General features: G+C 41.4%; 4 protein-coding genes across 8 annotated transcripts in view; 2 read left to right on the top strand and 2 right to left on the bottom strand.

The window, feature by feature from the left end:
- Nucleotides 1-312: 312 nt before the first annotated feature.
- creld1b (CRELD disulfide isomerase 1b) lies at nt 313-6,449 on the top strand. 2 transcript variants are annotated; one of them, XM_030424524.1, is made up of 11 exons: nt 313-710; nt 2,167-2,307; nt 2,399-2,481; nt 2,851-2,961; nt 3,287-3,378; nt 3,495-3,674; nt 3,781-3,876; nt 3,971-4,054; nt 4,642-4,737; nt 4,832-4,972; nt 5,062-6,449. In XM_030424524.1, exons 2-11 carry the CDS (start codon nt 2,191-2,193, stop codon nt 5,280-5,282), a joined length of 1,221 nt encoding a protein of 406 aa, XP_030280384.1. In that variant the 5' UTR covers nt 313-710; nt 2,167-2,190; the 3' UTR covers nt 5,283-6,449. The 2 variants fall into 2 exon arrangements, with proteins under 2 accessions (XP_030280384.1, XP_030280385.1); XM_030424525.1 differs by having other exon boundaries at nt 314-710; nt 2,187-2,307.
- A 1,086-nt stretch (nt 6,450-7,535) lies between these two features.
- Nucleotides 7,536-9,404, bottom strand: LOC115585684 (uncharacterized). Of its 3 annotated transcripts, none has more exons than XM_030424260.1 (5): nt 8,872-9,404; nt 8,637-8,764; nt 8,490-8,549; nt 8,197-8,386; nt 7,536-8,026 (listed from the first exon to the last, which is right to left on the bottom strand). In XM_030424260.1, exons 1-5 carry the CDS (start codon nt 9,055-9,057, stop codon nt 7,916-7,918), a joined length of 675 nt encoding a protein of 224 aa, XP_030280120.1. In that variant the 5' UTR covers nt 9,058-9,404; the 3' UTR covers nt 7,536-7,915. The 3 variants fall into 3 exon arrangements, with proteins under 3 accessions (XP_030280120.1, XP_030280119.1, XP_030280118.1); XM_030424259.1 differs by having other exon boundaries at nt 7,536-8,386; nt 8,872-9,008; nt 9,117-9,404; XM_030424258.1 differs by having other exon boundaries at nt 7,536-8,386.
- Nucleotides 9,405-9,523: 119 nt separating this feature from the next.
- Nucleotides 9,524-13,997, bottom strand: mbd4 (methyl-CpG binding domain protein 4). 2 transcript variants are annotated; one of them, XM_030424255.1, is made up of 8 exons: nt 13,862-13,997; nt 13,366-13,689; nt 12,553-13,262; nt 11,006-11,071; nt 10,703-10,837; nt 10,439-10,588; nt 9,916-10,019; nt 9,524-9,819 (listed from the first exon to the last, which is right to left on the bottom strand). In XM_030424255.1, the coding sequence occupies exons 2-8, from the start codon at nt 13,665-13,667 to the stop codon at nt 9,745-9,747; spliced, it is 1,542 nt and encodes a 513-aa protein (XP_030280115.1). In that variant the 5' UTR covers nt 13,668-13,689; nt 13,862-13,997; the 3' UTR covers nt 9,524-9,744. The 2 variants fall into 2 exon arrangements, with proteins under 2 accessions (XP_030280115.1, XP_030280116.1); XM_030424256.1 differs by having other exon boundaries at nt 13,838-13,972.
- The window catches only part of ift122 (intraflagellar transport 122 homolog (Chlamydomonas)), a 24,335-nt gene continuing 22,721 nt past the window's right edge, over nt 13,970-15,583 (top strand). Inside the window, exons 1-4 of the mRNA XM_030424254.1 lie at nt 13,970-14,143; nt 15,102-15,168; nt 15,265-15,349; nt 15,436-15,514. Coding sequence (XP_030280114.1) covers nt 14,100-14,143; nt 15,102-15,168; nt 15,265-15,349; nt 15,436-15,514 — 275 coding nt within the window. The 5' untranslated portion in view covers nt 13,970-14,099. The remainder of the gene's footprint in view (nt 14,144-15,101; nt 15,169-15,264; nt 15,350-15,435; nt 15,515-15,583) is intronic.

Here is a 15,583-nt window from a genome sequence, read left to right as displayed (position 1 = left end):
TGAATGCTGCAACTTGTTTCCCTATGAAGCTCCAGAAATCTGTCGTGGACTACGAAAATACAACCCACTTTCCATCCACATGAGGCTGAGAGGGTAATGGATTGTCATTTTAGGGGGTGAACTTATCCTTTAAGGTTGTCACAGTGTAGTGTTTTTACTTTTAGGCTGTGACAAGCAAAATGAATGATACATATAATCAATTCTGAGTCATCCTTTTCTAAAAACAGATGTCTTGTCTCTGGATTTCTACATGCAGGTTGTTGAACTGTGTTTTAAATGCATCTAAACTGTTTGTTACTGTTGGACGGTCTGAGTGAGAGCTGCGACACAGCCGGTGATTTCAAATGTACCGTCAACATGACATCACTGGCACACGCGCCCATCTGCGAGGAAATTGGATGCCGACTGATTGGTTGATGAGTTAAATCCCAGCGGGTTTGGGTGGTGCCACATCCTGATCCTGTGCGTGTGGCTCAGCTGCTCGGACAACAGAGAACCAACTGGAAGCCGCTCATTGATTCACCCCAGCGCAGCCCGAGCACACACATTTAGCCTAGCTAGCTCGTCATTCAGCCGGCTGGCGTTACCGACTCGAAGCTGTGAAAGCGGCTCTTTTTCCAAAATGTGAAACTGCGCCCTGCAGTTGTGCGAGCCAGCAGGGAGTCAGACAGTCATCAGTGGTGCAGCGGACCTAGTGGCTTTTCAACAAGGTAGGACCAGGAGAGCTAATATAAACACTTCGGCTAGCTAGCTAATTTTCGAATAACTGCGTTTAATATTACTCGGCAGGCAAGACTACCGCTGAGTAGACTTTAAAAACTGATCGACAGTCTGTGATAGATAACGTTAGCCGAGGCTAGCAGCTAACTATTGACCTTAGCCGGCTGCTAGTTGGCAAATTTTGTGGTGCTGATGCTGAGCTAGCTAACGGCTAAGCTAACAGTGAAAGAGGAGCATCCCAACCAGGATGAGCTGTGTGTTTTAAAGCTTTTTCTAATAAGACCGAGTTAATTTAACAACATTTGAAGAACGGCCATTGAGCTACTTGATGAGTGTATGTAGATACTATGTTTAAATCCACCTAAATGATGAATATAACTTAAATCTTTATGAAATTAATATACATTTGACGTGACAGAGGGTGAACTATAGAGCAGGACAGCAACACAATACAGTTTAACTACTATAAAACGACAGCTTAAAATAGTATAGAGTGAAAATCCCAGTAAATACTGAACATCATGCCATGCTAATAAATACTGCAGGACTATGGATTGATTGCTTTACATTATACAGATGTTCTTATTGCTTTGTTGCAGTAAAAGCACATGCAATCTCTGTCAGGGTCTCTAGGGAAACAAGGCTTATCTAAGTTGATAAGAGTGCTTCATCATAATTGAGAGCGATGATCAGGTATTAAAACCTTTAAATGAAACTTACACCTACTCCATACCACATAATTTTTAATAAAGACAATGTTACGATCCCACTTTAATCTTCACCGTGTCAGATTTAATAAAGATCCAAGAGGGATCGAACTCTGTATAGATTTAACTTCTGTGGTACAGAGTAAGTGTGCAGGCGTTACCCTGTTTTGTACCTACGTGTGGGAATGGGATGATAGGAAAATGTCATGTCATAGTTATTCTGTCCAATAAAATTGCAATACACAATATTATCTCCATGAAAAATGTTCTGAAAATGTAGCTTAAACATACAGCCTTAAATCGGTAAACGTGAGTCATAAAGTCTTCTGCACAAATAAAAGGATAAATAGATGGTGGTAACCTCGTCTCGTTTTTTAGTTTGGAACTGTATTTATGCATTTTTTTCAGACGCAACTTGTTTGCTGGGGGGATACAGTGTGTAAGCTGTGCCTTACGTCCTGTTGACAGGCTGAGGAAATCCAAAATAAGTTAGGAAACCAATACAGGACTGTATGAGAGCAAGATAAACAGCTTCTCATGTGAGATTATTAATGATTATATTGATTCATGATTATAAATAAAGCTGACCACAATCAACTTATTGTGAGTGTTTATTAAGTGGATCCTAGATAAAATATGTTATTGTCCCACCCTGACCTACATGATGTGTGTATAACCAGCTTATCTATCATCATGTGTTCAAACCTGAACATTTTTTTAATTTATCATACATTGCAGTTTTTTTTTCCCCCCCTGAAGGATCATGTGGTTGGCCTGGCCGTTCCTGCCCGCTCTGGTGCTTCTCTCTGAGCTCTCCGTGGTGAGAGTCCAGACTGCGCCATGCCAGACCTGCCGAAAACTCACAGAGAGTTTCATAAAGGTACAGCAGTTGAGTTACTGAACCATCGTGCTTTTCATCTCGAGCCAAGTTTTCCAGTATTCCTGAGTCCTGAGATTTTTCCTCTTTTTAGGGCTTGGAGACTACAGCCAACAAGAACTTTGGGGGAGGCAACACTGCCTGGGAAGAGGAGAAGCTGGCAAAGTACGCACGCAGGTAAGAGAGTTTTAATCGAACTGACACCTACCCTTTTTTTAATCTTCAGTGATTGTTTACTCACTTAATATTTGGATCACAAGCACCAAAAGGAAACGACTAACAGATAATCGGAATTGTCATATAAATATTGTCACACAACCAACTCCTGCTTTTGTATTTCTTGAAATCATATCACTGGAACTATTAAATTTTTTTTTTTTTATGTGTGAGTGATTACATAAGATCATCTATTTTAAGGGGATTTAAACCTCTCAGTGGACCAGAGTAATGCTCCACTATTCTTTTGGGGTGTGTGGGTGGGACAGCATCTGTTCTGCTACCCTACTACTGATCTAACATCTCTAATTAATTTGCCTCTTGTTTCAGTGAGACTCGACTCCTGGAGATTGTAGAAGCTGCTTGTGAAAAAACAGATTTTGAATGTAACCAGCTGCTGGAGCAGATAGAGGACCAAGTGGAGACATGGTGGTTCCACAGGTAAATGCGTGCAGTATGTTGTCGACTTCTAATTTTTGTTTTGTAATTTTGGTGAATCACAGAGGAGCAGCGAATTCTAAGTAAGCTGCAATTTAATGGGAAAACCAAATTAGGAATGTCATCGTTCAGTATTGAAGCAATTAGTGTCCTGTAATTGGAAGAAATTATATCCTGCGATTAAATTAGTTTTAAACCCAAGTTTTCTTTTTTAATTTCTTTTTTGACAATATTTGGGAAAGCTGTGTTTGTAATTATGTTCTGTTGAGATTAATTACGCGGCTTCTATTTTTAACTTGATGACTGACATGCTTTGTGTGTCCTGCAGGCAGCAGGAGGCACCAGACCTGTTTGAGTGGCTGTGCATAGAGGAGCTGAGGCTCTGCTGTCCACCAGGACGCTTTGGACCTGATTGCAAAGGTGTGAAACAAATAAAGACAAGCTTCCTGATATCAGTATAGAAAACCTTACCATGACAAACCCTGTTCACTATACAAAAAAAATGACAATGCCAACTAATTTTTTGTGAAACACAGAGTGTCCATCCGGCCCTGGTGGTGTGTGTGGAGGCCTGGGCCGCTGCGAGGGGGAGGGGACTCGCCTTGGAGATGGAGAGTGTGTCTGTGATCCCGGATACTCGGGCCATCTGTGCCAGAGCTGTGCTGACGGCTACTTCAGAGAAAAAAGCTCCAACGACAGCACAGGCGCCTGCGCAGGTACCTCAGACAAATGTCTCAACCCTCTACATGGATTGAATTCTGTTTGAGGTCATCCAAAACTGACCCTGTAACTGTCTCCTCATCCGTCTGTCACCCTCTGTAGCGTGCTACCACTCATGTAAGAAATGTGCCGGGCCACAGGACTACAAATGCCTCGACTGTAAGCCCGGCTGGATGCTGCATGACAACAAGTGCGTGGGTGAGTGTGGATTTAGGGGTCAAGTGGTCACATTTCATTGACTCGGTGCCAGTTTCCTGGATGTGTCGTTTGACTGCCCTTGTATGTCTCTTAGACATTGACGAGTGTGGTACAGAGCTGGCTCGTTGTCCTTCTAACACCTACTGTCATAACACAGACGGATCATATGAATGCAGAGGTATGCTCTCTTGTACTGGCTGTTTAAACTTGCTAATACTGTAGTCTACCTAAATTTGCTTCCCTTAAGAAGTATAGATGTACATTTCCTGTTATTTTGCACTTTTCAGCTACTGTGATGCAAGGGTTGTGCGGGTTTACAGTTACATGTACAAGATTTGCTAAAACGTTTGACTAAATGTTATCACAAAGAGATTTTTGGTTAACAAGTATTTTCATTATTGAATTATTTTATTTAACAGCATTTCAGAAAATAGTGGAAATGGCCATTATAATTTTCCACAGCTCAAGGAATTCTATTTAAATTCCCTGATTTATTTGATCAAAAGTCAATAACCCCAAGACATTCAGTTTGATGGCACATATTACAAAGAAAAGCAGCAGAACTTCTTCACAAATAACTAAAAGGTTCAATTGATTATCAAAATAGTAGTCAATTAATTTTCTGGTAACTAATACTCGCCTCCAGGTGTTTGTTAATATCACTATACTATATACTATATATCAAATTCATAGTTGATCATACATTATGCTATTCAATGCCATTTTAGTGTGTAATGTTGACCACTTTGCCCTCGTTGTACCCAGGCTGTGACCAGGCGTGTGTGGGCTGCATGGGTAGTGGTCCTGCACGCTGTAAGAAATGTTCACGCGGCTACAGATTGAAAGGAGCCAAGTGTCTTGGTAAGGACGTACCGCTGATTTACAGATTTGTCCTTGCCACAACTTAATCTTCCTAATTTTCTTTTAAACTGTCTTATTTCATTTCCTCGCGCAGATATAGATGAATGTAACGAACGTGCAATAGCATGCCCAGGACTCAATGAGGCCTGCATCAACGAGGAGGGCTCCTTCCACTGTGACTGTGCTGATGGATTCATTAGAAGAGATAGCATTTGTGTTGAGAATAAGCCTCCCGGTTAGTAGAGCTCACAAATAAGCAAACTCACACTTTATTAAATCTTCTAAGAGCTGTTGGCTAAGTTCTCTTTTCCTCTTCCGTCGCAGCTGGGCCAGAGAAGGGCCTGTTCGACGACATAACAGACGAGGAGGTCCTTGTGCTGCAGCAGATGTTCTTTGGCGTTGTAATCTGCGCCCTGGCCACACTCGCTGCCAAGGGTGACATGGTTTTCACAGCCATTTTCATTGGAGGTGTGGCTGCCATGGCGGGATACTGGCTGACAGAAAAGGGAGACATCATGCTGGATGGATTTCTGAAGGGACGCTAGACTGTCTGGGGCCACGACTTGAGAAAGGACCTTGGACCTACCAGCCAGTAAGGGTGAATAAGACTCAACTGTGGGCAGGAAACCATCCCTACAATGCTAAGCTTTTCAGGGATTTATTTGGGGTTGGGGAGTTACTTGAAAGGGCGTGGGTTCAACTATGTGTATACATAGGATAATGCAGGAAAAAGGGAGAACTTGAAGGCTTTGATGCCGGGAATCTTGAAGAGGAATAGCAAAGCAACACTGCACTGATATACAAGAACTGAACTTCCCCTCCCTCAACTTTGTTGGGGAAAAAGGGTGACACGAAGACCACTACTGATTGTTATAATCTATTATGCATTTGGATGTCTCATCTGGCCTCGATGTTGCTCAAGAAATGATGTCGTTTTCTTCCACACAATCAAAACCTCCCGTTATCACCTCCATTATGTTTTTCCATTATCTCAAAGCTATGAAGCAGAGGTTTTCCCATTGACTGAATGGTACGCACGTTTTGGCCGTGCCAGGTTACTGCATCACCTAAGCTTTTTTTTTTTGCATTGGGCATGGGGTTTGATAAGGGAATTTTAGGTATATCCTCAATCACCCCAAAAAGAAAATTCATGGAAACTCTGGGATATTTCCATTATGATCCACTGGTTATTTATGTTCACAGAATGACTTTTTACCTCCTTACTCACTGGATGATTCTTTTTAGTAATAATGCATGAAAATAGGATTTGAAATGTAAGGTACTACACTGTATGTATTAATTTATTGTCTAACTTGGGCATGGAAGACAGCTGCTGGATCACGATCATTATTGCTAATGACCATTTTTATGAGGGAATGTGCTTGGATAAATACCAGTTCTTATGTGTACGATTAAAGCCATTTTTTGTTGCCTTTCAATTATTTTAAAGCAATATTTATTGGGAAGATGTTTATCATATTTTGCTCTTGAAAGTTCCTCTGTGTAATTTATGTGTGCATTTTCAATGCAGTTTTTTTTTTTTTTTTTTTTTTTTAAATCTGTTGAATTGTAATTCTGGCAGATATAGTAGCATCATTTTAGAAAAACACAGAAGAATCACTTCTTACCCGTCCATTGCATTTATCTTTGGTTTGTTGTCCATTATACATTATAGATGTTTGCTTTACAATAAAAAGTCAGTCACCCCTTCATGTTTTTTGTTCAAATTTTTAATTACATTTTGTCAAAAATCTCTTTTCATACAACATAATGAGAAAAAAGATTATAGCTTGTGGAAAATGCTTTTGTAATTTCTGCTGCACAATAAGTTAAAAGTAATGCAGGAAGTCAGTCACTGGGAAAAATCTTTTTTAAAGGGAGAAGTTTGATGTAAAAAAAAATAATAATTTGGATAACAGATCTCTGTACCCACCATTGCATCTCTGTTGTAGGTTAGCAGCTCTAGACTACATTATCCAATTTTAGTGTGAGACACCCGGAAGCTGCACCAGGTTTTAATGAGAAAGAAAGGATATGATATATGATATCTGACATATCTTGTTCCTTTGCATTGCTGCAAGAGTGCAATGGAGGACTTCCAAGTTTGCACAGAAATTCAGTCATGATCTACTTACCCTCATGCTGATGGAAAATCAGGTGAAGATTCACAGTCCACAAAACATTTCTGGAGCCTCACAGCAAAACAGTGTTGCAACATTCTCCTAAACAACTGTAGAATATGGGTACAATGAAAAAATACCCCAAAACAAGAACATAAAATGGCTCCATAAAGTCAAAAGCCCAAAGACCCCAAATTGATTTTATTAATATGTTAGGCGGCAATAGCTCAGTTTGTAGGGACTTGGCTTGGGGACTCGAAGGTCACCAGGTCAAGTACCACTCAGACCCTAAAAAAAATAAAAGTATGATGTGGAGTAGTAGTTGGAGAATGCTTGTTCATATCCTAGGCATTACTGAGTTGCCCTTGAGCAAGGCACCGACCCCTAACACTGCTCGCTGGGCGCCGTAGCATGTGTGGCAGCATGTGTTCATCTCCTCTATACAGTGTATGTGAGTGGAAAATTGTTTTTTTTATATATCATAATATTAAATATAATAGTAAATACAATAAAAATAAATAAAATTTACACCCTTGATATTCAGTTGAGCTTGTGCACCCACTTCAGACGGGGTGCGCACCAACGCTTTTGATTTCTGCTTTAAAAAGGGTGTAAATAATGTCTTCTCAAATCAATTTGGGATCGCAGGACTTCTGGAGACTTGGATTCCAGCGGACAACTATACAGAGGCTTTTTTTTTTTTTACGTTCCCATGTACTCAACGCTCCAATGCTGTTTTGTTGTAAAGCTCCAGAAATGTTTTGGTTGGACTTTATGTTTTGAATTCACTGTATAGGAACCCACAGCACAGGCTTTATAAAGTAAGACTGGAAATATAAGCAGCATTCCCACATATTCAGAAGAACGCTGAAGAGCTTTTGGTTCACCCCCAGCTCAGAAGGTTCTCCGTAGAGATATTCCTCCACAGTCCCGTCTATGGCTATCACAGCGCTAATCACATGTACTACATATATTGCATCCCATTTTCATCTGACACTCACACAAGCCAAAGTGCTAGAGTGAGGCCTGAGTCCTGACTCTGGCTGTTGAGGTTCACCCTATTTTAGTGTTCCACTCCAGTTAATGGGGTTGAGGCACAGCAGCTCTCTCTCCTTCAGGGCCTCCTGGGAGCGTGTTAGTGCTCTGTCCCTCCAGCTCTGCTCCATTAGCTGCACACACACACACACACACACGGCAATGAGGATAACCGCAAAACACTCCCTGTATTGTAACCTGAGAGCAGCCGGCATGTAGGAGTATTTTCAATACACCATAGAAAGGGGGAGGACAAACACAAAAGCATTAGCAGGGGATACATAATGCATGTGTGGGAGTGTACCCTCTTGTTCTCATCTCTGTAGGCCGTCATTGATTTGCGGTGTGTGACTATTCGCTCTCTGTCACCAGACAGGGCAAGGCGGTCCACCTCACAGGCGTTCTCTGCTTCCTTAGCCTTCCCGGCCAGCTGCAGCTTCAGGGTTGCACATTTCTCCTCCATCTGCCTCTTTAACTGCTCTCGTAACTCCTTCCTACAGAGAAGAGCCACCAATTAACTTGAGGAAGTTCATTGCATTCCTTCTTTTTACTGGGAAAAAAGACTTAAAGGTGAAATGAACGCATTCACTATGTTACCTGTACTCTTCTCTCTCACTGCTGGTTCCATAAAAGGGTTTTCGCCACACCTGATGACACCTAACATGTCGACAAAATACAAGTCAGTCCCTTTGAACTCTAAAGTCAAAAATCAGTTCTAGTAAGGTATCAGTCAGGTACTCCTACTTGTAATGCTCTCTTCTCTGCAGGATGAGTGTCCTCTGGTGGTTGTGGTGGTGAACAGCTGGTGTCTCCAGACTGACGGTGGGTTTATGGACCCAAGGTGGATGTAAAGGATTCAGTCTTGGAATATTCTAGGGATAAGATTTGTTCAAGTTTTCTTTCCTCACAAACACCATCCTCCATTAGGACAATGAGAACAGTCAGATATTGAATCAAGTGTCAGTAACTCCCTGCTCACCTGATTGCACCTCCACATCAAGGCAGAGTCTGAGATGATGGGAAATGTCATGGGAGTGACCACCAGGCAGCGACTTGGCCGGACAGGAGTTGGAGCTGCGTCCCAAGGAAAACACACTGGAGTAGAAGCTATAGCCGCTGCAGTAATGAGATTTAGATGAACAGAATCACAGCACATGTTTAACATCTTGACTAGTGGCGCTTAGAATGTCAGAAAAAATGGAAAAAACAAAGCTGTTTTCTTACGTAGTCTCATTGTGTAGTTCAGGTTCTTCTGGTCGCCCACCTCAAATGTCCACTCTTTATGAAATAAACTCTCTGAAGTGTGATTACAGTTCTATTAGCAGTAAATCATAGCATGACTCCAAAGGTTAATATAGAAAATGAATGTACTGGTGCTAGTTAGCGATTAAGCTGTGACATGCCTGTGCATTCACTGAGTGTTTTGCAGTGGCAACAGTTGCCTTGGGAATCAGGTTACCCCGAGCCAGAAGAAAGCTGCTGCATGGACTCTGACGACAAGCACCAGTGCACTCAAAGAGGAAGATTATTGGCCGGGGACAATGGACTAACCAGATACTGTCAGAGGATGTCTCCAGATGGCACAAGGAAACCATGCAGACTGACTGAATGATTCACTCATGAGTCAATGCAACTTTTAATACATTTTATTACACAACGAGTAAAAGTTTCTGAAGAACACTGATATCTTCAGAAGGTCCCCGCATAATTTCAAAGCAACTAAAGTTTAACTTTGCAAGTTCGTCATGATACTATTACTGTTAGACAACTGCAGTGTTGAATATACTTTTCTAACAGATTTTCTCTTCTGTGCCAGAGCGAATCTTCCTCGCAGCTCCTAAAACTTTGCGTTTCAGATTCCGAGTGTCTCATGGTTCTCCCACAGCCAGGCGTGGTATTTATTCAACATGTGATCTTCAGGTGTCACCTTTGTTACAAAAAAAAAGAACAGAGTTGGCATTAACTACCATTACAAAACCAATGTAATCCACTGACAGTGAAATTGTTTAGGGATTACACTCACCTGTCTCCATTCTCCCACACAGAAGATCCTGTAGGAGTCGTTGCCATACTTCCCAATCCCATGCAGCTCAATGGGGTAACGCCACTGTTTAGTTAGATATTCATCTACACAGGACAAAACAAATAGAGGACTTTCCAGCCACAGACATTGCTTCATATGTTCTGACTTAAGCCATATATATTACAGTGAAAAACAAGAGTAGATTGTAGAGGTGGGTGGGGGAAAAAATAAGTCTTAACGATAAGTCATAATCTTGGAGGACCGTGCTGTACCAGCTTGTACAGTGAAATGTAATGGACTTACAACATGTGCATCGTTTTTACGTTTTATGCCTCGCTACTTCTTAGTGAGGATGGCTGAGCATGAGCAAAGTAGTATCCACCAGTATATCTTAACAATGGATCATTACAAAAACCGTATGTCTAAAAATAACACGTATCTGAATCAAATAGTGAGCTGCCTTGAGATTCCCACTCCTAGTGGAAACTGTAATCCATCACCTACAGTGGACAAGCATAATCACCTGAGAGGCGGATGAGTGTTTTGGCCCTGAGCTCATACAGACCCAGGGGCTTCATGAGCTCAGACATCGGCCTCCAGTCGGCCTCCCGGGTCACCTCTGCAGAGGGGTAACGCTCAAAGAACTGCCACAGTACTGGTATGGCCATTTTACCTTGAGTATTTAAAAAAAATAATATGAAAAGAAAAATAGAGAAAAGCTAGCAATGCTTGAGTCTACAAAATATTGTTGCAATGCGATGTGTGTATGTAAAATGCTGGCTCTCACCACTTGTCTTATTCAGAAAAATGGTGGCCACCAGGAGCTTCCAGGGGTCGTGGAAAAGTGTTTCCTGTACGAGGTTGAAGGGAGAGCGAGGTGGAGTCCACTTCTTGAAGGCCTTCCTCCTGGGTGGGCTGAGGCCTGTGTACAGATTATTTACAAGTCTCTCTAAGTGCTGTATGGTTTACAAGTCCCCTTGCGCACACATTATTTTATTTGAGAGCTGTTGAGAGACACTTTATGTCTGACACAGAAAATATACACAAGCCTTCTCTGCTTCCTTGATTAAATATCGCACTTTAACATTACCATCTCTGGGGTTCTTCCTGCTGAAATAAGGGCTTGTTTTCCGTTTGTCTTCCACGCTCTTCGACTCTAGACAGAAAGGAATGATTTATTCATTTTAGAAAAAAGAAAAGTCACATTGGGATAGGAATGAGAAAAAAAACAACAAGTCTAACGGAGCATTTTCTTTTAGTGGTGCAAATTAGAAATGAGAATCGAAGACAGATTTACATATTGTAGAGCCCACTGAGGCGATGTGACTGTGCCTTTTGGCTGTATAAATAAAAGTGACCTGACTTGACAGATTTCTAATGTCGGTCAAATATTTCTGTCCATGAACCCAAAAATGAAGGAGAAATCAACGCGGGGAGCCACAGCTGGTGAGAAGTTCCTAGTTTGTGACTATATCCTTCCAACTGACTCCACTACAGGATGCACATTTTAAGCAAATCTTTAAAATGAGTCAGCAGCATTAAAAATTGATTATCGGTTAATTATGAATAATTTATGAAATGTGTGTTGGTAGTTGCTTGATTACTGTAGAAAACTGCTGCCGATGCAATATCAGACTAGGCTACAGGTCAGGAGTTAAAAGAAAAGATAAAGATCATCTTTATCTTCACTTCCTTTTAACTGCAGTGCTCCCGTCTGATGCTATCCAACAACCGGCCCAACAAATACAACACATAGTGAGGCTTGTTAATGGCTTTGAATCACTTTGTATAATACTTTTCATACACTTTTTATTTTTATTTTGACATATTTGATAAGCAAGTATTTGTAAGTTTCCTCTTCAATGTATTCGTGTCCATCTCTGATTTATGGTTAATACATTTTGAATTGGTTAAATTCTTAATAGTGATTAAAGGCTAATTATTAACAGCCCTAGACACCACAGGTAAGTAATAACCATCATTTATGCATCTCCTGGGTCATGCCCGAAATTAAGTAACTATGAGAAGCAGGTATCTGATGTCCTTAAAGGTGAACATTGCTTGATACAAATCAAACTGGTGGACAGCATCAAGTGTGTGACCTTGTATCGCCAATAACCTGATCCCGCGTCATACAACACATGCATCCCCTCGCTCTTTTTCAAACATATCTCTTTATCTCTGAAAATGTGAGGGCAGCTGACATTGATGGGAATTATGTGAAATTGGTTTGAAATTGTACTGCACTGAATAATATGCCGAAATCCCCCTCCCCCCAAAACGGGTAAAGCTGCATTCATTAATGGACTAACTGATCAGTCAGTCACAAGGAAAATGCTCACCAACTTTTTTGATGATTGATTCATTGTGAGAAATGTCAGGATACTGCTGTTTTCAGACTCTCAAATATGGAGATATTTTTGCTCTGTTTTATATAAAATGTCTGACAACTTTTGCAATGACAACCACAAGGCATTTGAAAACATCACCATGGACTTTGAGAAAAATATCTGTTAGGTGCAGCCCTAATTAAAAGTAAGTAATTTGTTTTCTTAAAAAAAAAAAAAGCACATCGAGCGTAAACTAACTCTTAACTGATGCTTTCACAAGTTGTCAGACGGTGTAGATCATACTTACTATTCTGGGATTCTCTCGCTGGTGCGCAGCTCCCACCACTGATGTCAGGTAACAACACCTCCTCTTCCACATGCTGGTAACTGTCAGCAACAGCCTCCAGTACAGAATTAGGCTTGTTGTCACCTTCGCTGAGAATCCGTATCTGGTGTCTGCTTTGCTCATCCTCACCCTCGTTCTCGCTCTCAGTGGCAGGTTCAACACTCAGAGTCGGGAGTGAAGGCTGCGAGTCGGCCTGTTTGTCTTCGTGAGCAGTCAGAGTGTTTTGTTGGGAGCTGGACGGTGCCAGTCTGAGGAGCTTCTCTCTCAGCTGACCCACCCTCTGAGGGCTCTTCTGCAGTATGACATCATCCACTGAGGTTGAAGTTGCGGCTTTCACTCCTATTACATGTGAGAGCTCCCCTTCTACAGAGTCTTGATTAATACCGTTGCTGTCTTTTGAACACTTCACTTTTACTTCCTTAGTACTTCTGAGGGAGGAAGAGGCTCTTTTGGATTTATTTGGAGGTGGATCAAGCCCTTCTGTCACATCCTCCTGCTGCCCATCTGCATGCTTTTTCTTTCTTCTCCTCAGTTTCACTTTGGTGGGAGTGGTGACATCACTGCCTTTGGATGCAGTGAAATCAAAAAGGTTTATGTCCAAGTTCCCTTCTTCATTGTCTAGGAGGAAAGCGTGCAGGGATGCTCTTGACCGGAACTTCAACCCTTGCGGACTTAAAACGAAAAAAAGATCAATTAGATACTGATCTATCTGCAACCTGCAGTGCACTCAGCCATGATGCATACAGACAGGACAACAAGAAAACACTGAGTCACCTGATGATGTACACGTCCAGTTTGCCTGCGGTCTTGCCTGTTTTCCTCTGCCTCACCTCTCTGGTCCAGCCAGGGGGAACTGTTGAAGTGCGGCTCGAATCATCCTCGTCCTTGCCACTTTGGTTGTATATGACTCTGCCGGTCTGCAGCTGGAGATCACAGCTTGTGGGATGCATTTTAAGAAGTGTAGTGTTGCTCCTAAACTCAGTTGTGGCTTCAGAAGTGGTGGAGACAGCAAAGCCACTTATTTCCTTCAGCTCATCGTCCAGCAGCTGACTTTTTACCCCCAAGTCAGCAGCCATTCCTTGTCTGTGTCATCTTTACCTTGAATTAACAACACATACATGAAAAAAGTAATATACAGTAACACCGTGAGCAGGTTAGTGCACTACAGATGTTAACTTAATGACCAGATGTCGACATTAGCAGCAAAGCCCAAACATTAAACTATAACAGACGTTTTTTAACATACATGAATACTGGTCGAAATCCTTACTTAGAGGCATGTATGAGGAATGTGCTGCCTGACGTCGGCCCGCTTCTTCCCCGGCTACTTTCTCATGTAAACAAACACTGGAGTGCAGGAAGACACAGGAAGTAGCGGGCGAATCCGCGCATGCGCAGTAAGTACGCCTCACGAAAACGGAGTTTTAGTATGAAAAACCAACCGAACAAGCAGCAAACAACCTGTTGATTAAAAGCCCAGCAGTCGTTTCTGCTGTTAAAAGGTTGAAATGAGAGCCGTTCTAGCGTGGAAGGAGTCAATTCCCGAACAATGGTGAGAGTCTGCATGTTTGTAATTACGCTGTCAGCCGAGGCCCGATGATGGGATGTAACGCTAGGTGGTTAGCAACGGCGGTTGCTATGTAAACTAGGGTTAGCCAGCTACGTTAGCTAGCATTAGCCTCACAATTCCTTCATCGTTCATACATGACATGGCTTTTACTTCTGGTGCGATTTCCTTCTATGCAAGATGCCATACAATATATGTCCTACTGATGAAGCATGTAAACTGACTATTACGATATAACATTAACGATTTAAGGTTAGCTCGGAGCTAAGGTTAATGTTAAGCTTGCTAGCTGTCATTAACTGTAACGTTAACGTTACGTTGCTTGCTGAATAACGTTAACATCAATTTTCAGTTATGCAGCGGTATATGTCCATAACTTTATCTCAGTTAATCAATCCACATATATTCAGGAATTGAAAATGTTCGGTCACATCTTATTGAGCTATGTCAATTATTCATGTGACGTTACATTATAATGTAATGTTACATTATAATGTAACACTACATTCCGCTTTTACAAATATTTTAAAATGTTGATAAGGCTACAACTATGTCAGCAATAACGCCCTTTTCTACCGTCTGACTTGGTCGGGTGTTCTGGAGCTTTCAGCCTTTTACTTTGAATTATTTTTATTTGGCTGAAACCTAACCCCAACCCTGTGATAGGATTGTTTCTGTCAAACTGCTGTTTCCAAAAGTAAGCTTTGTTAATTGTTTTGTTCAATGGATTTCCAAATCCTAAAGAATTCAATTTACAATAATAAAGTGAAGTCTCAAAGCAGAAAATCCTCAGTCCTCCTTGAGAAGCTAGAACCCATTCATTCATTCATTCATTCATTCATTCATTCAGGATCTTTTCTTAAAAGATGAATTATATGATGTAAACACGAAATCGACTAATCATTTAATTGAATGAACAATTCACCGTTATTTTCTTTTGCAGTGTTTATGATCTTGCCTTTAAGCCGGATGGAAGCCAACTCATCATTGCCGCGGGGCTTCGTGTCCTGGTAAGGCTCCCCTGCTGCTTTTGTTTGGCTGAGGCATATATCTAGAGAATACAAGTGTCATCATTATAATTTTAATGCATTGTACTTTTGTCTTAGGTTTATGATACAGCAGATGGAGCTATTATCCAGCCTTTAAAAGGGCACAAAGACATAGTGTACTGTGTGGCCTACGCTAAAGATGGTACTGAACTGCCTTTCCATATGTACACTACATTTCCCTTTATCGGTCATGATTGTTATCTCATCAATTACTGCGTTCTTCTGCAGGTAAAAGGTTTGCCTCGGGGTCAGCAGACAAAAGCATCATCATCTGGACATCTAAACTGGAGGGTATTTTAAAATATACGTGAGTGTCAACTTTGCTCATCACTTTAGTATTAAGTTATCCTCAGCAAAATGTATTCCTCCATCTCTT

Source organism: Sparus aurata, chromosome 7 (genome assembly GCF_900880675.1).
Source record: "Sparus aurata chromosome 7, fSpaAur1.1, whole genome shotgun sequence".
In the NCBI taxonomy this organism is placed as follows: domain Eukaryota; kingdom Metazoa; phylum Chordata; class Actinopteri; order Spariformes; family Sparidae; genus Sparus; species Sparus aurata.
The sequence above is the reverse complement of the archived record's forward strand: the minus strand, read 5'-3'. Positions and strand labels throughout refer to the sequence as shown.